General features: G+C 42.4%; 1 protein-coding gene across 3 annotated transcripts in view; it reads right to left on the reverse strand.

Annotated features, from left to right (window-relative positions):
• The window catches only part of chtopa (chromatin target of PRMT1a), a 47906-nt gene that overhangs the window by 17568 nt on the left and 3313 nt on the right, over window positions 1-27025 (reverse strand). For 2 of the 3 annotated variants that reach the window (XM_072548886.1, XM_072548885.1), the window contains exons 2-3: window positions 12113-12194; window positions 7558-7708 (exon numbers count right to left, since the gene is read on the reverse strand). In XM_072548886.1, the coding sequence (XP_072404987.1) occupies window positions 7558-7708; window positions 12113-12194 (233 nt within the window). Of the gene's footprint in view, window positions 1-7557; window positions 7709-12112; window positions 12195-24041; window positions 24203-27025 lie in introns of those variants that run through there. The other variant, XM_072548887.1, reaches the window with a different exon arrangement.

Consider the following 27025-nt stretch of genomic DNA (forward strand, 5'->3'; position numbering starts at 1 on the left):
AGACTCTCCCACACAGGAAATAAATTTTCCACAATTACCCTGTCAATAAATTCACTCATTCTTCTAAACTCCAATAAGAATAGGGCCTCTCTACTCAACCTCTTCGTATAATAGTCCCTCGAGACCTCATATCAGCCTTTTGAACCTTCTCTGAATGACTCAATTGCTTAGATAAGGAATTATGAACAAGTTCTGCAGGATCACTGGACCCAAAATGCTTTTATTTCTCTCCACAGATGTCACCAGACGTGCTGAGATGTTCCACCAATTTGAATTACAGCATCTTCAGTCCTTTCGGGTTTTTGTTGAGTCATTTTACCAATGCCCTGTATATTTTAGTAAAGCCACCTTATTTTTAATATGCTTTGAAGAAGGCTCACAGGACCGAAACATTAACTGATGTCTCTCCACAGATGCTGCCAGACCTGTTGATTTTTCCAGCAAACTGATTTCCAGCGTCTGCAATTTTGTTTTTATTTTCTCCCCCATTTTCATATTGCATTCCCATTGAAGTAAAGGCCAACATTGTATTGCCTTCCCCATTACTTGCTGAATTGAGCTAGGTAACATGCTAAAGGGGATTGACAAAATAGAGATAATGTTTCCCTTTGTGGTGAATTCTAGAATCAGGTCATAGTTTTAGGATAAAGGGTGGCAACTTGAAAACAAAGATGAGGAGAATACAGTGGATGCCAGGACACTGAGTACATGTAAAGAGAGGATGGATTTTTCAATTAGTACAGGGCTGAAGTGTTATGAGGAAAGTAGAGTTGAGGCAGAGAGGAAAGCAACCATGGTAGTCACAGAGTCATAAACATATACAGCATGGAAACAGATCCTTCGGTCCAATATTAAATTGCAGAGGGGATTTGATGGGCTGAATGGCTTTCTCCTATGTTCTAACTAAGATGCTTTTTATTTGTGATTCACTCACAAGGACCTTCCCCCATCACCGTGTTTTATCTTCCCATAGCCTGTCTTCATTTAAATATTCAGCTCAATACTTTCTGTTCAAGTGTATAACCTCACATTTACTCAATATTCTAACCAAACAGAACTGGACAAATCAATATTACGGATAGAAGGGCAAAGCAGAATTTGAGAATTCTTATCAAACAGAGGAGTACAAAAAAAAGAGTATCAGAGGACACCATCATGGCCTATAGCTGGTTTCCCCTAGCATAAGACTTCAATGAAATAATATCCATGGAAATACAGATACAGGACAAGAAAAGAAATGCATTTTACAGACACAGCAACCATCTTTAGTATTTGAGAATACTGAAGCTAAGACATAAGAGTGATTGCAGGCAAAATCATGAAAGAATGGATAGGCACTGAACTGTCTTGGAGGAAATACAACTAGTTTCACCCTCACTTGAATACCTGACATGCAGAGTGAAGGATGATTCCTCTGTCACCTAACTGCCCATTCTAACCAGTCACTAACATGCCTTTGAGGTTCTATAAGTTTATAACACTTTCAAGTTTTCAATCACTTGCATATTTTCAAATTGTGCCCTGTATATCAAGATCCAGGTCATTAATATAAAGAGCAGCAACAGATTCCCAAGGAACTCCACTATCACCATTCCTCTAGAGCAAAATACATCCATTAACCATTACTGTTTCCTGTCACTCAGGAAGACTCAAAATCCGGTGAGTTTTACATCGTCATATCAGATTAAAATTACAATGTACAAGTTTGTCAGAAAGAGTGGGATTGTCTGGATAAAGTGATAGGATGTGTTGAGAAAACAGTAGTGCTCCAAATGGTAGTCAAAATATAAGTCAGATTCGTACAATGTATAAACACAGCCTTCAGTCCAACTAGTCCACATCAACTAAGCTCGCACATTAGTCCCATTTTACTGTGTTTGACCCATCACCCTCTAAGTCTTTTCTATTCATGAACTTACCCAAATGTCACAAACATTGTAACGGTATCCACATCCACCAATTCCTCTGACAGTTCCTTCCACAGACTAACCACTATGCAAAAGAAAAAAAATTGTCCCTAATGTTCTTTTTAAATCTTTCTCCTCTCACTTTTAAAATAAGCCCCATAATTTTGAACTTCCCCAACTTCGGGGAAAGACATTGGCTATTTGCACTATGTCCTTCATGATTTTATAAACTGCTATAACATCAGCCTCAAATGTCCTACACTTCAGTGAAAAATGTCCCAGCCTATTTTGATATGTCAAACCACTCTCCATTCCTAGCAAATCTCTACTGAACCCTCTCCAGTTCGATAATATCTTTCATTTAACAGGGCGACCAGAACTGCACCCAGTACTTCAGAAGAGTGCTCACCAACATAGTGTACAACCTCAGCATAATGTCCCAACTCCCCAACTTAAAGGTTTGAGCAATGAAGGCCAGTGTACTAAATGTCATCTTAACCATCCCGCCTACCTGTGATGCAAATTTCAAAGAAATATGTACTTGAGCCCCTAGGTCTCTGTTCTACAAAGCTCGCCAGGGTCTTAATTATACAAGTCTTGCCCTTGTTTTGCCAAAATGCAATACCTCGAATTTTTCCCAAATTAACTTCACTTGCCACCCAGCCCATTGACCCAATTGATCAAGATCTCTTTGTCATCTTAGATAGACCTCTTCACTCTCCACTACCACCAATTTTGGTGCCATCCGCAAACTTACTAGCCAGGCTTCCTATATTCTAATCCAAAATCATTTATATAAACAAAAGTGGACCCAGCACAGATCCCTGTGGATCACTGATGGTCACAGGCCTCAGTCCAAAAAACAACCCTCCACTACCAACACTACGTCTCCAACTGCAAATTCACTTGGCAAGCTCACCCTGAATCGCATGTGATTTGACTTTGATAAAGTTTGATAAACCAATTAAAGGCTTTACTGAAAGGCCAAGTAAACAAATGTCTACCGCTCTACCTTCAATCATTTTGGTTCCTTCCTCAAAAAAACTCAAGTTTGACAGATAAGATTTCCTTTGCACAAGACCATGCTGACTATCCCTAATCATTTCTTGCCTCATCAAATACATGTAAATTCTATCTTTCAGATTCACCTTCAACAACTTACCCACCACTAACGGTAGACTCTCAGGTCTACCATTCCCAGGCTTCTCAAGACAGCCTTTCTTAAATAAAGGCACAACATTAGCCACCCTGCATTCTGCTGGCATATTAATCTTAGTAATAATCAAATTTTCAGGATTTCAGCAACTGAACAGGTGATGTGACAGCTTGTTTTGAGGAGAGATTAAGGGGACTAGTCTGTATTGTTCAGAGTTTTGAAATCAGAATTGATGGATGTAAGTTTGCTCACTGAGCTGGAAGGTTTGTTTTCAGACGAGTCATCACCATAATAGTTATCATCAGTGTGCCTCTAAATGAAGCACTGGTGGCATGGCCTACTTTGTATTTGTGTTTAGGTTTCCTTGGGTTGGTGACATCATTTCCTGTTGTGATGTAATTTCCTGTTCTTTTTCTCAGGGGCCGGTAAACGGGATCCAAGTCAATGTGTTTGTTGATAGAGTTACGGTTGGAATTCCATGCTTCTAGGAATTCTCGTGCGTGTCTCTGTTTGGCCTGTCCTAGGATGGATGTGTTGTCCCAGTCGAAGTGGTGTCCTTCCTCATCTGTATGTAAAGTTACTAGTGAGAGTGGGTTGTGTGTTTTTGTGGCTGGTTGATGTTCATGTATCCTGGTCACTAGTTTTCTGCCTGTTTGCCACAGTTCTTGCAAGGTATTTTGTAAATGTTAGTTTTGTTTGTTGTCTGTATAGGGTCTTTCAAGTTCATTAGCTGCTGTTTTACTGTGTTGGTGGATTTGCGAGCTCCCATGATGCCAAGAAGTTTGAATAGTCTGGCAGTCATTTCCGAGACATCTTTGATGCAGGGGAGAGTGACTAGGATTCCTGGACGTGTTTTATTTGCTTGTTGGATGTGTTGCATCAATAATACCCTTACTGGCGTGACGGTATTGACCCACTCTCACCACTTCCATCCTAGGACAAACCAAACAGAGCCACGCACAAGAATTCCTAGATGAATGGCATTCCAACCAGAACTCCCGCAACAAACACGTTGACTCGGACCTCATTTACCACCCCCGAGAAAAAGAACAGGAAATGACATCACCAACCCAAGGAAACCCAAACAAGAGGTTAGTGAGTAAAATTAGGGTGCACGGTATTGGGGGCAAAGTACGAGATTGGATAGAGAATTGGTTGGCGAATAGGAAACAAAGGGTAGTGATTAACGGCTCCATTTCGGAATGGCAGGCAGTGACCAGTGGGGTACCGCAGGGATCTGTGCTGGGACCGCAGCTTTTTACAATATATGTAAATGATATAGAAGATGGTATCAGCAATAACATTAGCAAATTTGCTGATGATACAAAGCTGGGTGGTAGGGTGAAATGTGATGAGGATGTTAGGAGATTACAGGGTGACCTGGACAAGTTGGGTGAGTGGGCAGATGCATGGCAGATGCAGTTTAATGTGGATAAATGTATGGTTATCCACTTTGGTGGCAAGAACAGGAAGGCAGATTACTACCTCAATGGTATCAAATTAGGTAAAGGGGCTGTTCAGAGAGATCTGGGTGTTCTTGTCCACCAGTCAATGAAGGCAAGCATGCAGGTACAGCAGGTCGTGAAGAAGGCTAATAGCATGCTGGCCTTCATAACAAGAGGGATTGAGTATAGAAGCAAAGAGGTGCTTCTGCAGCTGTACAGGGCCCTGGTGAGACCACACCTGGAGTACTGTGTACAGTTCTGGTCTCCAAATTTGAGGAAAGACATTCTGGCTATTGAGGGAGTGCAGCGTAGGTTCACGAGGTCAATTCCTGGAATGGCAGGATTGCCTTACACGGAAAGACTGAAGCGACTGGGCTTGTATACCCTTGAGTTTAGAAGACTGAGAGGGGATCTGATTGAAACGTATAGGATTATGAAAGGATTGGACACTCTGGCAGGAGGAAACATATTTCCGCTGATGGGGGAGTGCCGAACCAGACGACACAACTTAAAAATACGGGGTAGACCATTTAGGACAGAGATGAGGAGAAACTACTTCACCCAGAGAGTGGTGGCTGTGTGGAATGCTCTGCCCCAGAGGGCAGTGGAGGCCCAGTCTCTGGATTCATTTAAGAAAGAATTGGATAGAGCTCTTAAAGATAGTGGAGTCAAGGGTTATGGAGATAAGGCTGGAACAGGATACTGATTGGGAATGATCAGCCATGATCATATTGAATGGCGGTGCAGGTTCGAAGGGCTGAATGGCCTACTCCTGTGTCTATTGTCTATTGAAAACAGGCTGTGCCACCAGTGCTTCATCCAAAGGCTCACAGATGTTACCTAGTATGGTGATGAAACATCTGAAAACGAACCTTCCAGTTCAGCGAACAAACCTACATCCAGAACCTCAATCTGAGCTACAAATTTTCTCAAAACTTGCTATCAGAGTTGATCTCAATAAAATTTGCAATATTCTTATTCAGCATGACAGGGTACTTAAACAATTTCTCTGGTTGCTAAGTCGAGAAACAGGGATCTCAGAATAAAGGGGAAGGTGAATTAAGACGGAGATGAGAAAATTTCTTCACTCAGCAGGTGGCGAATACATCAGAGCTGTGGAAGCTCAGTGATCACGTTCAATCCAGAAAGCAATGCGAATTTAAGAACAACATCAACGGATATGAAAATAGTGCCGGAAAATAGATTTGAAATAGATGATTTGTCGCAATTTAAATGAATAGCGTAACAGACCTAGGCTGATTTGCCTTCTCCTGTTCCTACAATTTTATGATGTTACAAGAAAACCTTTAAAATATTAATGCCTGGTACTCGAAATTCACAAGTAAGCCCCTCTCATCACCGCAGCTGAACCCTTGTCACAAGAAATTAAACCTTTTATTTACAGGATTCCCAGGAAATAAGTTTTCAAAAATTCATGCACAAAATATGGGCAGTGGCTAGGCCAGCATTTATCATCTATCCATAATGACCCAGAGGTCAGTTAAGAATCAGCCACATTATTCAAAATCTGGAGTCACATGTAAGCCAGACCAGTTAAGGGAAGTTGTTTCCTTCCCTAAAGAACCCAGTGAATTCTATAGGATTTTTATGACAGTCAACAACTGTCTAAGTCATTGTTAGATTTGAACTCCAGATTATTTTGCATTGAAAATAGATTTTACCATTAGCTATGGTGGGACTTGAACCCAGTTTCCCAGAATATTATCTGGGTCTCTGGATTAATAGTCCAGCAAGACTACCATCAGGGGCATTGCCTCTACATAGTTTTACATACATAGAAGAGCTGCTAAAATGTAAAATTAAACCACAAAATGGATAACGACAACAAAATATGCAAAAGTATTCATGTACAATCACCCTGAAAATGACTCACTAGCACGAGTCACCAAATCACCAAGTTTCTGACAAATTAGTTATGTTCTAACAGATAAAGAAACATTAAATGCTTGTATTAGTTCAAATAGAAAAACTTTGAGAATCTGTATTTACAAAGATAACTTATGACCTGCCAGAGGAAAAGAAAATTCATGTTTCTCCTCACAACCACAACACAGACCATCAACTTCTGAGATTTTGTACACCTTTATTAGGTTTTTCCCCTGATCTTCTTGGCTTCCCTCCCTTTCCAAAATGGGTTAACATGCATGATCATTTAGCTTTCTGACACCACTCTAAAACTTGAGAAGATTGAAGGTTACTACTACCTCTAACATTCTGCCCTTCACAAACCTTATATATATATCCTAATGTGACCTTTAGGATAATGTCAACATACCAACAATTTAACATTTGCTTTCTTTTTATGTATTTCACGTTAGCGTCAGTACAAATTTGAGCTAAAGTACTTCCCCTAATTGGGAGAAAGACTTTTACTCATTGAAGCCACGTCATTCTGAAGCCTTGCATTTTCTCCAAAGTTTACACTTTAGAAATCTTTTCCTTCAATACAATTTGAACCCAGTGAGAAGTCACATCGTACCATACACTCAGGGCTAGGGAGCAGATTTGTACAGTTGTTTTTATTCTCCCACCTAAAAGATACACCCCCAAAAGACATCACTTTAACTTACTACTGAATGACTATTTTCCTTGAACTACTATATAAATGGTAACATTTCTTTAGTGATTTAGGTGAATTTGAAATGCTTCTACATATTAAATTGCTATCAGCACCTGAAATCATGGAAAAAAGTGTCAAGATCCAAAAGCTTCCAGAAAAAAGTAGTGGTCAGTCAGTAAGGCTCATGATTCAATATTCTCATGTCTGCAATTCTCCATAAGAGCTCCTTTGATTTCAATACAGCTGAAGACGAAGTCACTATACAGTTCCTTCTATGGAGGAAGGAAACGAGGAAAAGGTGCTATCACTCACATTAATTTTTACATTCGGATTAACAGCTGGTTGGAGAGTACGACCATCGGATGTAGAGCAGCAGACCATTTTGAGAAAGCAAACTGGAGAATGACGCATGCCATGGAAATCCTGAGATGATGGAGAAGAAAACGTCACCAGGAAGTTGTTGCTCACCTGCTTCAACTTGAGCGCAGCTTGGACAGAGGGCCTGTTCTCCATTTGCTGCGCCAAACGGCGGTTTCTGGCACTTGCCAGTTGCTGCTGCTGCATCGTTGCTCGAATGCTCACCGTTGGAGGCTGTTTGTTCTTCAGCATGTTGGTAAAGCTTCAAGGTTGAACAGAAGTGGTTTAAACAGGTTTTAATACACAGAACTCAAAGGCAATTCGAGCCCCTCAGCTATGGTGCCCCAGTTCCCACTGAAACCTTTCAGTATAGAGATATGTGGCACATTTTCTTTTCTTGTTAAAAGAATCCCCTGATTCTGGGATTGCAACAACTGCAGGCTGAGTTATCAGAGAAAAAAAAAGGGCAACATTTAATGCAAGAAAAATCAAAGCAGCAAGATGAAAACATGAATGGAAAAAAGAGAAAGTGTGAAGTGTTTGTGGAAAGGATTGAAAGGCACAGCAAAAGAAAATATTAATCATCAACAACTCAAAACTATCTACTGGGCTCACACCCATTCATTTTGGGCACATGCTTTCCAAAAAGTCAAATATTCTGCAAAGGAAGGATTTTAAAAATTTTGCTTCTATATCTTATTCACATATCTGTATCATTCACATGGATTTTATACCAGCTGCTACAGTCATCATTATTAAGTATCAGACATAAGGAATCTTCCAAAATTTCTAATAACTTCACTACCAAATACACAGCAGCAACATCTTGTCAAAAACTGCCAAACTGAAATAAAATCTCTAACCACTTTTAACTGTCAAACCAAACATTCAACAAGATTATTGAACCAATGCTCAAAACAAAACTAACCAGGCAAATATTCGTTTTGACTGTGAGCACAAAATATACTTCTCACTACAGGATTAGTGACAAACCAGTCCCAATGGCTCAAGTTTTAAAGATAGTGAGCCGGAGAGAATACTACACTCCTAGGTTAGGAAAAACTTGTTCAGTTTCCCCGACTAATGATTGATGTCGTCACTGGAAATTAACCTTCATAAATATATTGTAATACACTTTAACACTTGGAGCTTAGAAACAAGCTATTTGCCATCTTGATGTTTATGCCCCATTTAAGTTTCCTTCTATTTATCATGTAACTTTGTTAACATATTCAGCTTTTCCTCATGTATCACTCAACTTTCCCAGGTACTGCATATCCTTGCTACCCTTCCCACCTAAATATACCCAACTTCGTTTGCCAAATACACATCCATTTTCACAAAGTCATTCCTATTTTCTTCATTTTGTTCAATTTTTAGATAGCACTTCCAATTCAAGACTAATTTATGTAAACAGTGAAGTGATCCCAACAAAATGCAGCTTCCAACATTTCTGCCAGTCTGAGAGGGCATTCTGTGACTTGCCCTAATTCCATCTTCTGATCTAAAACTTGACCCTGTATAACAACTAAATGAAAGCCATGTGGATATCGAGAACAACTGCATTAGTTTAATCCATTCCACTACTTCCAATAATTCAGTTGATCAAACCTTCTATAATTCACACCGTTAGATTTTCAGTTTCTGTATGATTTGTACGCAATTGAATAAGGATTCTATCGACTATCCTGCGTCTAAAGTGACACGTATTATCTGTAGTTCCTTAAGCTTCATTGATCGCCTTTAATTAAAAGGAATGTATTAAGTATTCACTATATTATTTTAAAATTATTTAATTAAATGTAATTATGGTTCGGCTGTCACCTTTCTCACCTCTTATGTTATGAATATCTCACCTTTTCGTTTATCTTTATTTTGGATTATGGGCCAATATTGTTTTAAAACACCAAGGCCTGTGGGAAGAAATGCTGCACCTCTGAAAATAAGTTATTTGCACTCAGTGAGAGTTGTTTGTACTGCTTTGTTCAAGCCATTTGGGGAAGGGGTGTGGGGTCAGAATGAGTGGACAGGGGGATGGGGAAAGAGAGAAGAGGAATGGGAAGAATAAGATGGCATAGAACCAGGGTGTGGACACTAAATGAAATTCAGTGAACAACAGATCACCAATTGGTTAGCAATTGTGATCAGTTGCAGATGACAGAGTTCATCACCTTGGCGGCAACTCCATGATCACCTCCCAGGTAAGTGAATAGATGGAGTGCTTACTATTGAGGGGAAGTAAAGTCCAGACCTGGAAACAGGTTCTGTGTCACTCTCTCTCTGCAGAAAGAATCTTGGAGTCTAAAGGAAAGCCAATTACATTTTCCTATTAGACGCCATAAGTTGCCTTTAAACAATCTTCAAGAGACTGTGAACTCAGTGTACAAATCACCTTGTGCCTCCTGCAAGCCTGGAAAAAGGGGACTGAAGAGGTGGCTTTGGCAAGCAAAAGGAATGTCATTGAACCTTGTGGATTGATGCTATTGGATTGAGTTTTCCAGAATTTTTTCCTGGACTCAATCAATTTTTCTTTTTTGTTTCTCTGTGCGTCCAAGAGTCTTCAATGGGGGTCAAGATGTAACTAATACAGCCATATTTTAATAGTTCATAGATTCATTTACTTATGGCTAGAACTTAATATAGGAACCTGGTCAGTGTTTACTGTTAACCTGATCCCATTAGGCTGTTTCTTTTTTCACTTAATTCACTCACGAGAGATGGGTGCACTTTTGGCTGGAAGCTTTAATTCCCCTCCTTAGTTGCCCTGGAGATAGGGGTTTTAGGTTACATTCTTGAACTGCTTTAGTCCTTATGCTGTAGATAAACACAAAATGACTTTGTGCAGGGAATTCCAAGATTCTGACCCAGGTTTCCAAGGACTGTGTGCACTTGATAAAATCATTTCACTTTTGCAGTGTCCCCCTAGAAGACGTGGGGCTGAAACATCAGCACAATTTCCCAGGTTGTAGGTTGTAACAAAGTGCAAATGTAATCTATGTGGACCAGGAATTGTATCCAAAGTTTTATGAATTTATAAATTTTCTTCCATTAATATTTTTACTTCTTGATGCTCTTGTATTTCCTCTTTCAATATCACCCCGCCACAAAAATTACTTAGGCAATGTTTCTACAAGTACTTTTGAGTTGTTGAAAGGGTGCTGACCGGTTGGCAAGGTTTCTTTGTTGCTGTGGGCACCACATTTATCAACTGAGCAACACTTTTCTCTTCTGCAGGATGAAGTGTTGAAGCCTTTGATGTATTCTTGCATATCTCCTGATGAGTGCAAGATGAAAAGCTTCAACCGCATGTCTATTTTTCATTCCTCAATAACTGTTTATTTTTGCCCTGCCTTTTAGATTTATTTCTCCATTAGGTGTACATTGATACATAATAATTATTCCCCACAGATAGACACAAAATTTTAAAACTTAGACATTTTGTATTTGTTTTTGCTTTGGTTTCAATTTATCTTTTTTTTGACGTGTGCTATTTGATATTTATTTGATAGCTCTGCTTTCCAGTGGGTTATATTTCTCAACACTACGGATCATGGAAAATATATTCAACTATGTCATCCTCAATAATTCTTTCCAGTTGATTTGTATTAATTTAATTCTTCTAAAAATAATTGATCAAGATTTATCTTCAACCTTGCTATTCTGAGACCACTGCTGTCAAGATGTGCCCCAAGCTCACTTCTCATTTATTTTGGCTAGTTTCCCATTACTATATCCAGCAAAGCTCCCTCTTTATTGGACTTTTATCATGATGGCTGCAAAAAAAACCCTCTACCTTGTAATAATTCTATTTTCTGTACAGCTTTCATTAGCCTGTATCGCTACTCTTCCCATTAAAAAATGCCAGCCTAGCTCAAACTGAAAACATGGATGCTGGGGTGCCTAATAACATTCAACCAACAAAGAACTAATGCCTTTGCAAAAACTTGAGAAAGAGAGAGAGTTGAGAATACTTTACTGTTACAGTTGGCAACTGCATTAAGAAGCCAATGAGCAAAAAGACAGCAATAAAGTGGAGGAGTTGTTGGTTAGCCAACATCTATGTTTTTAAAAAAGATCAGATTATTTTTACAAGTGAAGAAGAAACAGCTGAAAGAGAGAAAGCATACCATGAAGCAGATTGTATGTCACTTACAAGACCCCAGGTGCATACAGGAGGTCTTTGGACTTGATCGATAGTGCCCACCAGCTGCCTCTTACAGATCAGACCACACAGCACAGCTGATGTGTCTGTCACGGACAGGACAGGGAGGCTGTTGCAGCCCAGATCAACTAGTCACCACTGCTGTAGTTTCTGTTGAAATTTATGCAAAACCACAAATAGGAGCAGGAAGGGGATGCACAAAACTGTGCCAATCTTACCACTAGGGTCATTGCCACAAAACCACATTCTTATAATCAGCTTGTTCTTACGTTCAGCGTAACAGCCCCGCATCATTCTACCACCTAGGTCACCGTCCTTCACAAAACGTTTTTTTTCATCTGATAACAGCTTTATTAAGTGCCATCAACTACTGGAGCAGTAAATATTTAAGAGAAGAGCAACATTCTCCTATGGTGAATCCCTGGAAATCATTGTGCACTTATATATTCTGCAATTGCTAATCAGCTACATGATTGGCACTTGAAATGTTGTCGGCTGCCTCACCGCTCGTTCAGTGACATCTTGGTTGTGCTTTTCAGCACAATCTTTGGTGTTGATGGGGCAGACATTATGAGGCTTTGATGCTCTGTGAGAGAAAAAAAGAATCATAATGAGAACATATCAATAGCTGAGACCTTCATGATTAATCTCTACTCATTCATATAAAATATATTATTGACAATCTTGAAAATTTTCACTTTGTAACTGAACTATATTGATAACTAGCTAGAATGTTATGCAGAGATAGTTCTCAACACCAGCAATGCATGCCAATATGTAGTCAGTGTTGCTCCTCGTTTTAGAGCAGAGTCTTTATTCAACTGCTAAAGTGGATCACAAAAACATGTACATGCTCACTGTAATATTTTCAGAGTGAATGACAATCACTTTCATTTATTTTAAAGTCAACTGCTAATCAGCCACAGGATTGGTATTTCATTTTGTCAACTGTTTCACCTCTCACTAATCTTAAAAATAGTATAGCTTGTAACATCCTGAAGTGAGCTTCATGCATATACAAGCTCAGGATATATTTCATAATCCAAAAATTCAAACCAACTTTATCATTGTCGCTGCAAAACTTATCAGGCTTGGTCATGCGCACACAATTGTCAGTGCCAGGCTGTTATCACAGTTAGCATTAGATTGATTAAAACATCAAGGGCAAAAAATTGTGTCTCTATACCAATATCTTGACAATGCGCAGTCTACTTATCTCTCAGTCAGCAGTGTCTCAATCAGTATGGACTCCCACTACCTTAAATCAAGGCTCAGAGTTCCATGCATCTCATTCAACATCTTAACAAGATCTTTCTATACTTCCATTCATGTGAGAATGTGTAGAGGGTATGAGCAGGTAGGGAAAGAGTTAAGTTTTGAGTTTTGTTAAACAAGAGGTTCAGCTGAGCATGACTTAGATCAGATAAGAACTTAGTTAGCAATGGGGTGCTGGCAGCAAGGGTAATAGGTTAACAAGGTGGAAAAGCATTCATTATTTAAAGCCATTTAACAATATTTGAAGCACACTTTGTAATGTCCGTTTAACAAAGTGAAACATATTCATTATGTAAGGCCAGTTAAGATTAAGAAGATTCATTAAGTAACACCAGAAGGCTTGATCTTTGCCATTGACACTCACTGATTCTAACGGTCACCCAATCAATATGTGTGTTGTGTTATCTGGATGCTCATCCCTGTAAAATGGCTAGACTGTTCATTTAGAAATTGCTGTTCCAGAGAAGACAGTGAACTCATGTCTCAGTGCACAAGGGCGATTGTTCTCTCTCCTTCCAGGACCAGAATAAAGGCTGAAGTAAAACCATACTGTGTCTCTGAGCGTTTACTTCGACTGAAGGGATAATGGGACAACAATACAAGTGTATAGCGAGTTTTGAGAAGATTTGTAACTCAGGTTGAGGTTCTGAATGTAGGTTTGCTCACTGAGCTAGAAGCTTCATTTCCACCCTACTAGGTAACATCTTCAGTGGGCCTCCGGGCCAAGCACTGTTGATAATTCCTGCTTTCTATTTATATGTTTGGGTTGGTGATATCATTTCCTATTCTTTTTCTCAGGGGGTGGTAGATGGGGGTCTAACTCCGTGTGTTTGTTGATAGAGTTCCGGTTGGAATGTCATGCTTCTTGGAATTCTCATGCATGTCTCTGTTTGGCTGATCCTAGAATGGATTTTTTTGTCCCAGTCGAAGTGGTGACCTTCCTCTTCTGTATGTAAGGATACCAGTGAGAGGATCATGTAGTTTTGTGGCTAGTTGATGTTCATGTATCCTGGTGGCTATTTGCCCATTCGTCCAATGTAGTGTATGTTACAGTCCTTGCATGGTATTTTGTAAATGACATTTGTTTTGCTTATTGTCTGTATCGGGTCTTTCAAGTTTATTAGCTGCTGTTTTATAGTGTGTTGGCGGGTTTGTGGGGTACCATGATGCCAAGGGGTATAAGTAGTCTGGCAGTCATTTCAGAGATGTCTTTGATGCAAGGGAGAGTGGCTACGGGTTCTGGATGCGTTTTGCCTACTTGTTTGGATTTGTTGCTGAGAAATCTGCAGATAGGGTTCATTGGAAACACATTCTTTATGAAAACACTGTATGGGTGATTTTTCCTCTGCTCTGCGCTGCAGTGTGTGGTGGCTCGATGGAATAATGTTTTGATGCAGCTTTGTTTGTGGATGTTGGGGCGATTGCTTCTGTAGTTCAATATTTGGCCCGTACGTATTGTTTTCCTATAGATGCTGGTTTGAAGTTCCCCATTGACTGTTCGCTCTATCTGCAGAAGCGTGGTGTGTTGCATCCATCTGGTTTCACTTTTTGGAAGTCTGTCTTATTTATTGAAATTCAACTGCATTGAAAAAGCAAATGCACTACTTACAGATACCATCACTTACCAACAAGTAGCAATAAACCCAACCCCACAACGAGAGAACCGAATCACAGCCCTACTCAAAAACTTCAGAAATCTGGAGAAATAAATAAGACTGACTAGCAAAAAATGAAACCAGACGGATCCAACAGACCACTCTTCTGCGGATTACCCAAAATTCACAAACCAAGCCCCCCTCAGACCCATAGTCGCGCAACCTAGAACAACAACTTACAGATCGGCCAAGGAGCTACACCAACGACTAAAACACTTAGTAGAAGACTCACACCATTCCATCCACTCCACCCAAGAATTCCTGAAGACCAAAGACACTAAAATAGAAGAGAATTAAATAATGGTGTACTTTGATGCAACAGCCCTGTTTACATCAATCAACATTAACCTGGCCAAGGAAACACTCACTACACTATTAGACCCAAAGAAGCATACACTAAACACCACAAACTTCATCAGCAAGGACAGCATCGTCAAGCTAGTAGACCTATGCCTTACCACACACTTCACCTTCAACAACAAAATCTACAGACAAACCAACAGAACACCTATGGGATCTCCTATTTCAGGGTTCTCAGCAGAGGCAGTAATGCAGAGACTTAAACAAACAGCTCTGCCAACCATCCCACCCAAACTTTGGGTCAGCTACATGGATGGCACCTTTGTCATCACAAAACGAAACAAATTAGAGGAAACCTTCAAGACCATCAATAATACCCTCACTGGCATAAAATTCACTAAAGAGAAGGAAAACAACAAACTGCCATTCCTAGATGTCACGATAAAGCGAACAGCCAATGGGGAACTTCAAACCAGGGTCTACAGGAAAACACCACATACGGACCAAATTTGAACTATAGAAGCAATCACCCCAACATCCACAAACAAAGCTGTATCAGAACATTATTGCAACGAACCACCACACACTGCAGCACAGATGAACTATGCAGAGCAGAGGAAAATCATCTATACAGTGTACTCAAAAAGAACAGGTACCCATGAACACGGTCTGCAGATTTCTCTGCGACAAATCCAAACAAGACGACAAAACACATCCAGAAACCCTAGCCACTCTCCCCTACATCAAAGGCATCTTGGAAATGACTGCCAGACTACTCAGACCCCTTAGCATCATGGTAGCCCACAAACCCACCATCACATTATGAAACAGCAACTAATGAACTTGAAAGACCCTACACAAACAACAAGCAAAACTAATGTTATTTACAAAACCCTGTGCAAGGACTGTAACAAACACTACATTGGACAAACAGGCAGAAAACAAGCTACCAGGATACACGAACATCAACTAGCCACAAAACGAGTATTCTTACTGACAGAGGAAGGCAGGCCACCACTTCGACTGGGAGAACAATTCCATTCTAGGACAAGCCAAACAGACACGCATCAGAATTCCTAGAAGCAGGCATTCCAACTGGAATTCCTTCAACAAACACATGGAGTTAGACCTCATCTACCGAGAAAAAAAACAGGAAATTACATCACCAACCCAAAGAAACCCAAACATATAAATAGAAAGCAGGAATCAAAGTGCTTCGCCCAGAGGCCCACTGAAAATGTTACCTAGTAGGGTGAAGAAGCGTCTGGAAATGAATTTTCCAGTTCAGCGAGCAAACCTACATCCACAACAAATGTATAGGAATACAAGTTCCAACAAATTCTTGGCATTGACACCCTCCAGATCCCTGCTCCTAATCTATTCATCATAATCCTATTCCTTCATAAAACCCAACCTTCACGGTGTTCACAACATAAACCTTCTGCCCTCCAAAGCTAAACGATGTGTGCTCAGTAAAGGATGTAAATTTAACTCCCTCTGCCTTCCCCAGAATGCATTTTCTACACAGCATGACATGGAAAACTTTATTCATCCTTTTCATGACCCAATTCTTTAGGTCAGACCATTTCCTGCTCCAATTATTTCACCAGCCTTTCCCTCCACCCATACACTACACTCTGACCTCATAACTATTCTTCACCTTTCAAGAAGGATTGCTGGCACGATAGTGCCGCCTCAGGTTCTCGCCCTCCTTCAACTCCCACTAATTGTCTTCTGAACTTGCTGTGCTCCATTGCCTCAGGTATAACCCTGACCTTGCCATGAAAGCTGCCAACAGATGATTACAGTACCATCTGTGTACTGACCTCTACCTTGCTGAGTGTCAGCATTAAAACTGTCACTTTTCCTCTCTTGACTGTAAACCACCACTGAAGATGAAACCATTGTTTTCAAGACTGTGAATGACCTCATTGTCTGGAATCCCCTTGGCAGATCTATGGTTTCAGTCAACCACACCAAACTTATTTCTTCCTATCTTGAATGCTTTGCTCCCTTCCTACCTACATACATAATCCTTCTGATGCCCGACAACATTTCAACAATTATCTGGCCCTACCTGCCCATTGATGATCAAAGTCCAATCTTTCTACACCAAGCCACAAGGACACTCATATAGCTTTTCACGTCTTCCTCGAAAGGAGGCCCAAACAAACCTGATCCTCCAACACTACCACTATCCTCACCCTACAATCTGCGGAACTTGTATCACTAATTGAATGATGTTTCCTTTAACTTATGTCACTTTTCTTCAAATAATAAGTGCAGCCACGAGGACCGCAGTAATGTCCATCTTTCTGTGGGGTTGTGGAACCCTCCTTGTTTCAAGGCTTATGTCCGAAATGCAACTCTCTTACTCCTTGGATGCTGTCTGGCCTGTTGTTCTTTTCCAGGGCCACCATTTTCGATTCTGACTCTCTAGCATCTGCACTCCTCACTTTCTCCTTGCTTTAGTTCCACTCCAACAATTTTCTTCTCACTGCATTGATGACTATAACTAGTGCCATTTCCCATCTTCATCCAGAAACACCACAACTGATAAACCGCACCTCTAATTTTCACCCTTCTCTTAGCCTCACTTGAGTTTTTAAAAATTCCTTCTTAGGAGGTGTCCGTCACTGTCAAGGTTGGCATTTATTGCTGATCACTAGTTCTCCTAGAACTGATTGGCTCTTCAAGCCATTTCAGAAGGCAGTTAAAAGTTAACCATATCACCATGGTCTGAGGTCGCATGTAAACCGAACCAGTTAAGGATGTCATACTTCCATCCCTAAACAAAATGATTAACAAATGAAATGAGCTTTGATGAGAATGGACAATGGTTAAATGATCATCATCAGACTTAGGTGAAAAGTAACTGTAATTTTCAATATATCCCATTCCCTCTTTCAGTGAAATCTCTCACAGAAGGAGCAGAGGTAAGCCATTCAAATCTTTGAGCCTGCTCTGCCCTTCAATGGCTGATCTTCAAACTGAGCCACTGTGGGGTGGCACGGTGGCTCAGTGGTTAACACTGCTGCATCACAGTACCAGGGTCCCAGGTTCAATTCCAGCCTTCAATTCCAGTCTGTGTGGAGTTTGCACATTCTCCCCATGTCTGCGTGGGTTTCCTCCAGGTGCTCCGGTTTCCTCCCACAGTCACAAAGATGTGTAGGTCAGGTGAATTGGCTGTGCTATAATTGCCCATAGTGTTCAGAAATGGGTCTGGGTGGGTTACTCTTTCGAGGGTCAGTGTGGACTGGTTGGGCCAAAGGGCCTGTTTCCACGCTGTAGGGAATCCAATCTAATAATATCTAATCCCACTCTACCCCACAACTCATGATTCTTTTTTCCAGAGCTAATATATAAAAGACTCCTCCTTCAGAACACAATGTTTCAGTCTCAACCACTTTCTGCAGAGGCGAATTCCACAAGTTCACCACTCTCCAGATGAAGGCATTTCTCCAAGTGATCATGAAAGATTGATTTCTTATCCTTAAACTATCACCCCTGGTCTGGACACTCCCAACATTGAGAACAATTGTTCCTGCGTCTAACCTGTCTAGTCCTGTCAGAATTTTAAGTTTCTCTGAGGTACCTTCCTCCCCGCTTCCACCGCCCCACCCACCCACTTTTAACAACTGCTACATGACAACATATTGAACTCATGATTCTTTTTAAAATTACAGCCAAATAATAATTTGCCATCCTTTTTTATTGCTACCAAAGTGGATAACCTCACATTTATCCAAATTATGCTGCATATGCCATGAGCATTCACATTCTCATTGCCTGTCCAAATCACACTGCAATATGCCTGCATTCTCATTAGAGCTTACCCTTCCAGCCAGATTTGCCATCTGCAAATTGAGAGATACTACATTTAGTTGTGTCATGTACATCATTAACACATTGTGAATACTTGGGGTCCTAGTGCCGATCCCTGCATACACCACTGGTCACTGCCTCCATTCAGAAAAAGATCCACTTATTCCCACTGTTTCCGGTCTGCTAACCAGTTTCCTCTCCATCTCAAAATATCATTCTCAATCCTATGCACTTTAATTTTACCCATTAATCTCTTATGTGGGGCTTTGTCAAATCTATTGGCTCCCCATCATTAAGTCTACTGGTTACATCCTCAAAGAATTCCAGTAATTTGTCAAGTATGATTTCCCTTTTTTACATCCTCAAAGAATTCCAGTAATTTGTCAAGTATGATTTCCCTTTTTTACATCCTCAAAGAATTCCAGTAATTTGTCAAGTATGATTTCCCTTTTTTACATCCTCAAAGAATTCCAGTAATTTGTCAAGTATGATTTCCCTTTTTTAAGCAAAAGCACAAATTGCGAGAGAAACTTAGCAGTCTGGAATCATCTGTGTAGAGAAAACTGAGACAACATTTTGGGTCCTGATGAAGGGCTTTTGCCCGAAACATTGATTTCACTGCTCGTTGGATGCTGCCTGAACTGCTGTGCTCTTCCAGCACCACTAATCCAGTATAACATTTTGGGTCCGTTCAGTCACTGGCCAGATTTCCAACATCTGCAGTTCTTTGTTTTTTCCCCTTTATGTAAATCCACGCTGACTGCGTCTCTTTCTATGACTGTTTCCCACGTGCTCTGCTATGAAAGATTCCAGCATCTTGCCCAATACCAACATCCAACTCACTGGCTACTATAATTCTCCTTTCTCACCACTTCCTTTTTTTAAATACAGGGGTTATGTTAGCTACCCTTCAATCTGCAGGAAGTGCTCCAGCGTCTAAAGAATCTTGAAAGATACCCGCCAATGCATCCACTATTTCTGTGGCCACTTCCTTACGTATTCTGCGGTGAAGATTATCTGGCCACGGGAATTTGTCAGCCTTCAATCCTATCAATTACTCCAACACCATTTCTTCACAAATAAAAGATATACTTCAGTTCCTTCCTCTCTCAAAATCCTGTGATCCTCATCATTTCAGGTCTGTTATTTGTGTTCTCCTTTGTGAAGACAGAATTCTGTCTTTGTGAAGAAAGAATTATAGGAGAAAGTGAGGACTGTAGATGCTGGAGATCAGAGCTGAAAATGTGTTGCTGGAAAAGCGCAGGTCAGGCAGCATCCAAGGAGCAGGAGAATTGACATTTCGGGCATCAGCCCTTCTTCACCGAAAGAATGAAATGATTGCCAAACATAATTCTTAGTTCCCTAACAAATTCCTTGAACCCACACCAGTCGCCTTTCTTACTACAAGTACAATTCCCTTAGCCTTACCTTCCATGGCAACTGTGATCACCAACCTCCACCATTCTAACATTCCCATTGCCTTCTGTTCTGTTGCACTTGCTCCTCCCAACCTTGTTCTATTGTATAAAGCCCAGCAGCTTTCTGCTACTCTCTTCAGTTATAAAGAAATCTCACACCAGATTCAAAATGTTCACAATTTCTCTTACCACAGATAATGCCAAACCTGCTCAATTTCTCCAGCACTGTTTTTATTCAAGAACTTGGCACATATTTTCTGTTGCCAATTCTTCATCTCCTTCTCCACAACAGTTGTGAATTCTTCATGGCTAAATGCAGCAATACTGAGGAAAATAAGTTTCCCATGAGACTATGTTGAAAGAACAAGCTACAGCCTACATACGAGACTCAAGGGATATCAGACTCATTTCAAACAACAAATGGGACAAGTCAGCTCTTTTTGAATATCTTCAACTGAATAACCATATCACCCAAAGGTTAACTCTCAGAACTTCTCTTTCCTGTCTCAGTGACATACAAAGTGGGATAAGATGGAGATGAAAATTATCAAACCCTAACTCCAACCACAATTCAAACTTCTCATTCACTGAGATAAACACTACCAGTCAGCCCAGTCAATCAACCATCATGAAAAAAAAATGCCAATGTGAACACATTTACTACATAAACAATGTTCTGATTACGTTACAGTATGATTCTACCTATAGCTGTATTGCCAATGAGTACCATTGTTTGTCTGTTCCAGTTAGTTCTCCACATGATCGACAGAGTCTTTGGACTTTAAAGTTTAACTGTGTGTAATAACCCAGGAAGCCCAATTGGAGAATAATGTAATTTATTGTTGAACACCAAAAACAGAATCACTATTCAGTGTCCATAGGCTAGTCCCAGGCCAGGACAGCTTATCTCTCCACGCTTCAGGCTCACTGCCTTTATTCCTGATGAAGGGCTTTTGCCCGAAACGTCGATTTCGAAGCTACTTGGATGCTGCCTGGACTGCTGTGCTCTTCCAGCACCACTAATCCAGACATGTCAACAGCCCTAACCCTGGGTCTGATTTATAGATACTTTTCTAATCAACTTGTTCAGAGATGTTATGACACGTCTCTAGAGCAGGTGGGATTTGAATCTAGGTCGCTTGGCTCAGAGGTAGGGACACTAACACTGTGACACAAGAGCTATGTTTTTAAAAGATATATCCACATGTGCTCTTACACACAACTGAATAGCTTTCCCACCACCAAATGACTGTACCTTTTTTTCTTGTTTTTAAACTATTAACCGCCATCAGTACTACAACAATGTAGCCAATTTTAAATTTACATGCAAAGCATGTTGAAGGCAATGCAAGTGATCAAAAGGAGGTGGTAGAGAAGGGGGAAGGGATTGAATATGCTTCACCTATTTCTCCCATCAACCTGCCTCAAATGTTATTACTGTACACACCATTGGAGCAGGTGTGACTTGGGTCTCTCAGACTACGTGCATTGATACCACCTCGCACCACAAGAGGGCCCTTGCAAAGTTGTAGGTGATGCGTACCAGCTTGTCAGGTCATTGCCTGTTACCAAGGGAACTCTTATTCAACAAGCTCCACAGGGAGATTAATTGGTAATTCCCCACGGGTTTTGTAGTTGTTACCATGCTTTAATTCACTCTGTATAGATGCTATCAAGTCTGCAGACTTTCTTCAGCCTGATGTGGAGGTGCCGGTGTTGGACTGGGGTAGACAAAGTTAAAAATTACATAACATCAGGCTATAGTCCAACAGCTTTATTTGAAAGTACTAGCTCTCAGCTCTGAAAGCTAGGACTTCCAAATAAACCTGTTGGACTACAGGTTGGACCGAAGGGTCTGTTTCCATGCTGTACATGTCTATTACTATGTATTGGGCTTAACTCGATCCCACAGATCTTCTAACTCAAGATACTAGTGTGATCTGGGCTCAAACGCCGGGCCTGTGTTAACAATACATTTAGTGCAAACAAATACAATAAGAATCAACTCTTAGTGTGGCAAATAGGAATACAAGTGTTAAAAGGGCTGATTGCCATGATTAAAAAACATGGTCTTCGAATTCCTGGACCCAACAGCAAAACAAGCAGAACCTATACTATGACAGTCACAATATGTGTCCTGTGAACTGCAATACTGCATCTGGAGATTTCCCATGGAATAAAACTGCAATGGCATAGCACTACACTGCATGTTCAAAATCTGTTTTAATACCCATTGGGAGAAATACAATATTTAATCTATTCTTCTCAACTTAAGATGGATCTGGAAAATGAATTTGGAGCTGTTTAACATAGGTGATGGGGCATAAGGAACCATTTAACTACCTTTACAAAAGTTAATATTCATTGCCTTCAATGTGATTTATTAATGACATGGGAAATGCTGCCCGACTTTTACAGAGCAAAATCACTAACTCGCCACTTTCTCACCTCCTTATAGCAGATTTGATTGTAACCTGGTCTTAGTGGTGATCAGAAGCTCATCAAATCCTGACACCACCTTGCTGATCTCAAAGCACCAGCTTCAAGGCAACTTCAGCCGAAGAGGTGGATTTTAAATTTTATGTTGCTTAATATGTCTTTATATGTACTGTCTGTATACAGTGCACAAGCTTGATCAAGCAGCTTTAACTTGTGGTGGGCTCCTATCTGGTGGCATGGTGGCACAGTGGTTAAGTGCTGGGTCCTTAATGCACAAAGGACACAGGTTCGATTACAGCCTTGAGTGACTGCATGGAGTTGGTACATTCTCCCCATGTCTGCGTGGGTTAGTTGGGGGGAGGGAGGGAAGGAAGGAAAGAGGGGGGAGAAAGAAGAGAAAAAAAAGAGAAAGAAATCCCATGCAGTGTTAACAGAGTGGGTTGGGAGACTCTTTGTGGAGTTGCAGCAGTATATGGATGCAGTGACGCCTTATCTTCCACATTTCAGTGTGAAACGTGGGCCCTCAAACCAACTGTGGTGCAAGTGAAATTCAACTCTTTCTACTAAATGGGAAAAAAAAATGCAGGTGTGCTGCAATAACGAGTCACAGTTGGAATAACAATTCACAACTGTCCCTATTTGAATGTTGGCAATTTATAAAATCTCAAAATTAACAGCATCTGCATGCAACTAAACCAGGCTTCAGGAGTGAAGACAAATGAGCAAACCTGGAAGAGCCTCAAAATGGAACAATTCACATCATTCCCCCCCCCGGTCTGAGCCTGACCCCGACACCACCCCCCCTCCTGATCTGAGTCTGACCCCGACCCCCCCCCCCCTCCCAGTCTGAGTCTGACCCCCCCCCCCCCCCCCCCTTGGTCTGAGTCTGACCCCGACCCCCCCCCCCCCTCCCCTCCCGGTCTGAGCCTGACCCCGACCCCCCCGCCTCCTGATCTGAATCTGACCCCGACACCCCCCCCCCACCCTCGGTCTGAGTCTGACCACGACCCCCCCCCCCTCCCGGTCTGAGTCTGACCCCGACCCCCCCCCCCCCCCCCCCCCACCCTCGGTCTGAGTCTGACCCCGACCCCCCCCCCTCCCCTCCCGGTCTGAGCCTGACCCCGAGCCCCCCGCCTCCTGATCTGAATCTGACCCCGACACCCCCCCCCCCCACCCTCGGTCTGAGTCTGACCCCGACCACCCCCCTCCCCTCCCCTCTCAGTCTGAGTCTGACCCCGACACCCCCCCTCCCCTCCCAATCTGAGTCTGACCCCGACCCCCCCCCCCCTCCCAATCTGAGTCTGACCCCGACCCCCCCCCCCCCCCCTCCCAATCTGAGTCTGACCCCGACCCCCCCCCCCCCCCCCTCCCGGTCTGAGTCTGACCCCGACCCCCCCCCCCCCCCTCTCCCCTCCCGGTCTGAGCCTGACCCCGACCCCCCCCCCTCTCGGTCTGAGTCTGACCCCGACCCGCTCGCTCCACCCCCGGAATAGACCCCCGCACCCCCAGGCCGTCACTCACCAACACATGAACATGAACCTGAACCTGCCTCAATCCCGTTCTGGAGCTCACACTGAATGGGGCAGAGCTCGGGCACGGAGCGGATACACTCCGTAACCGGAGGGGACGGATCTCCCCGAATTTCGGGCGAGTTGTTGCCGGCTTTTCTCGGTGGGGTTGTCCCGGTTTATATTTTTTAAAAATCAGGACTTTTCCCTCCCCCTGCCCCCCCCCCCCCCCAACAACCCGCGCCGCAAAATGGCGGTGGGACGGAGGAAATGGCGGCGCCGGCTAGTGACGTCACCGCAGTGACCGTTAAACGGTTCCCGGGGGAAAGGCATCGCGCCCCCACCCCACCCCCGCCACCCCAAGGAGATCCCAACCACTGCCCCCCCCACCCCAAGGAGATCCCAACCACTGCCCTCCCCACCCCAAGGAGATCCCAACCACTGCCCTCCCCACCCCAAGGAGATCCCAACCACTGCCCTCCCCACCCCAAGGAGATCCCAACCACTGCCCTCCCCACCCCAAGGAGATCCCAATCTCTCTCACACCTAATGAGATCCCTGTAACCACCCCGCCTAGCTCCCACAAGGAGATCCCTGTAACCACCCCGCCCCCCCCCACTCCCAAAATTAGATACCCTCTCCCCACACCTGGCTCCCAAAAAGAGTTCCCTTTACCCACCCACCTCACCACCACCCCGATTCCAGCTCCCAAAAGGAGATTCCTTTTATCCATGGACCCCCCCCCCCCCTCCCCACCATCCCAGCTCCCAAAAGGAAATCACTTTATCCAGAGCACCCCCCACCCCCACCCCGGCTCCCAAAAGGAGACCCTTTTATTACCCCAGCCCAGCTTCGAAAAGGAGATTCCTTTATTCCCGATTGCCCACCACCTTCCCAGCTGTATTGCCCCAGCCCCATTCTCTTATACATCTCTCAGCCCACTTGAATTGAATTGTTTGTCACATATACCAAGGCACTCTCCCACAAAAGAGATGAAGAGCTAATGCCGAAAACACCAATTTTCCTGCTCCTTGGATGCTGCATGACAAGCTGTGCTTTTCCAGCGGCACACTTTTTAACTCTGATCTCTCGCACTTGCGGTCCTCACTTTCTCCAAGATCACTGTATCTGTGCTAACCACTGGAGTGATCCCTTAGGACTGGCGAGTAGCTAATGTTGGGATCTCTCTGTTCAAGGAGGGAAATAGGGTTAATAGACCAGTGAGTCTCAGATTGGTGGTTAGGAAGCTATTGGAGAGAATTCTTCAGGATATGATTTGCACATATTTGGAAAAGCGTGGTCTAATTAGGAACAATCAACATGACTGTGCGGAGCAGGTCGTGTCTTACTAACTTCATTGAATTTACCAAGGAGTGAAGGCAATCGATGTGGTTAGAGCAGTGGATGCTATCTAACATGGATTTTACCAAGGTTTTTGACAAGGTTGCTCATAGTAGGCTCATTCAGAAGATTAAGATGCATAGGATTCACGGTGACTTGGGCTGCCCATTGAAAGAAGAGGTTAGTGGTGGAAGGGTGACTAGTGGTCTTCCGCAGGGATCTGTACTGGGGCCTCTGTTGTTTGTGATTTTTTTCTCTATTAAGGACTTAGCTGAAAGCATACACGAGTAGGTTAGTATGTTTGGAAGATCAGTGGAGTTGTGGACAATGTAGAAGGTTGGCAAACTATACAGCAGGATATAGATCAGTTGCAGATATAGGTGGAGAAATAGCAGATGGAGTTTAATCCAGCCAGTTGTGAGGTGCGACACTTTGGGAGATCAAATGTTAATGAAAAATATACAGTTAACAGCAGGACTCTTAACAGCATTGATGTACAGAGGGATCTTGGGGTTCAAATTCCTAGCTCCCCGAAAGTGGCCACACAAATAGATAGGGTGGTAAAGGCAGCATACAGCATGGTTGCCTTTATTGGTCAGGGAATTGAGTACAAGAGTCAGGATGTCATGTTGCAGCTTCATAAGACTTTGGTTGGGCCACATTTCGAGTATTGTGTTTAATTCTGATCGCCACATTACAGGAAGGATGTGGAGGCTTTGCAGAAGAGGTTTACAAGGATGCTGCCTAGATTAGAGGGTTTCAGCTACAAGGAGAGGCTAGAAAAACTCTTTCCTCTGGACTCTGTGGAGGGGAGACTTAATAGAAGTCGATAGAATTGAGCTGCATAGATATGATTGACTGTCAGAATCTTTTCCTCCCAGAGGTGAAATATCTAATATTCGGGGGCACGCATTTAGGGCAAGAGGAAGAAAGTTTCAAAGGAGACATGAGGAGCAACTGTTTTACACTGGGTGGTAGGTGTATGGAATGCACTGCCAGAGTTGGTGGTGGAGAAGGCAGATTCAACAGGGACATTTAAGAGATTTTATTAGGGACATAAATATGCAAGGAACAGAGGTACTTAGACAAAGGGCTGGCAAAAGAGATTAAATTAATATGGCATCATGTATGGCACAACAATATAGACCCAAGGGCCTGTTCCTGGGCTGCACTGTTCTATGTACTGCTGAAGCTTACAAGGTCTGGTCAGACTGCATTTGGAGGATAACGAGCAGTTTTGGGCACCATAGCTAAGGAAGGATGTGCTGGTGATGGAGAGGGTCCAGAGATGGTTAATAATAACGATGCCGGGAATGACAGACTTGTCATAAGAGAAGCAGTGAGGACTTTGGGTCCATGCTCGGGAGTTTAGGAAAATGAGGAATCTCATTGAAAAATACAGACATCTGAGATATCTAGATAGAGTGGTCATGAAGAAGATGTTTCCGTTAGTTGGACAGACCCAACAGAATAGCCACAGAGTGAAGGGCTTGGATCCTTTGGAACTGAAACGAGGGGAATGTCTTCATCCAGGGGATGGTTAGTCTGTAGAACTCAGTGCCACAGAAGGCTGTAGAGGCAAAGTCATTGCATGTATTTAAGATGGAGATAGTTAGGTTCTTGATTAGTAAGGGCATTAAGGATTACAGGGAGAAT

Source organism: Chiloscyllium punctatum, chromosome 28 (assembly GCF_047496795.1).
Source record: "Chiloscyllium punctatum isolate Juve2018m chromosome 28, sChiPun1.3, whole genome shotgun sequence".
In the NCBI taxonomy this organism is placed as follows: domain Eukaryota; kingdom Metazoa; phylum Chordata; class Chondrichthyes; order Orectolobiformes; family Hemiscylliidae; genus Chiloscyllium; species Chiloscyllium punctatum.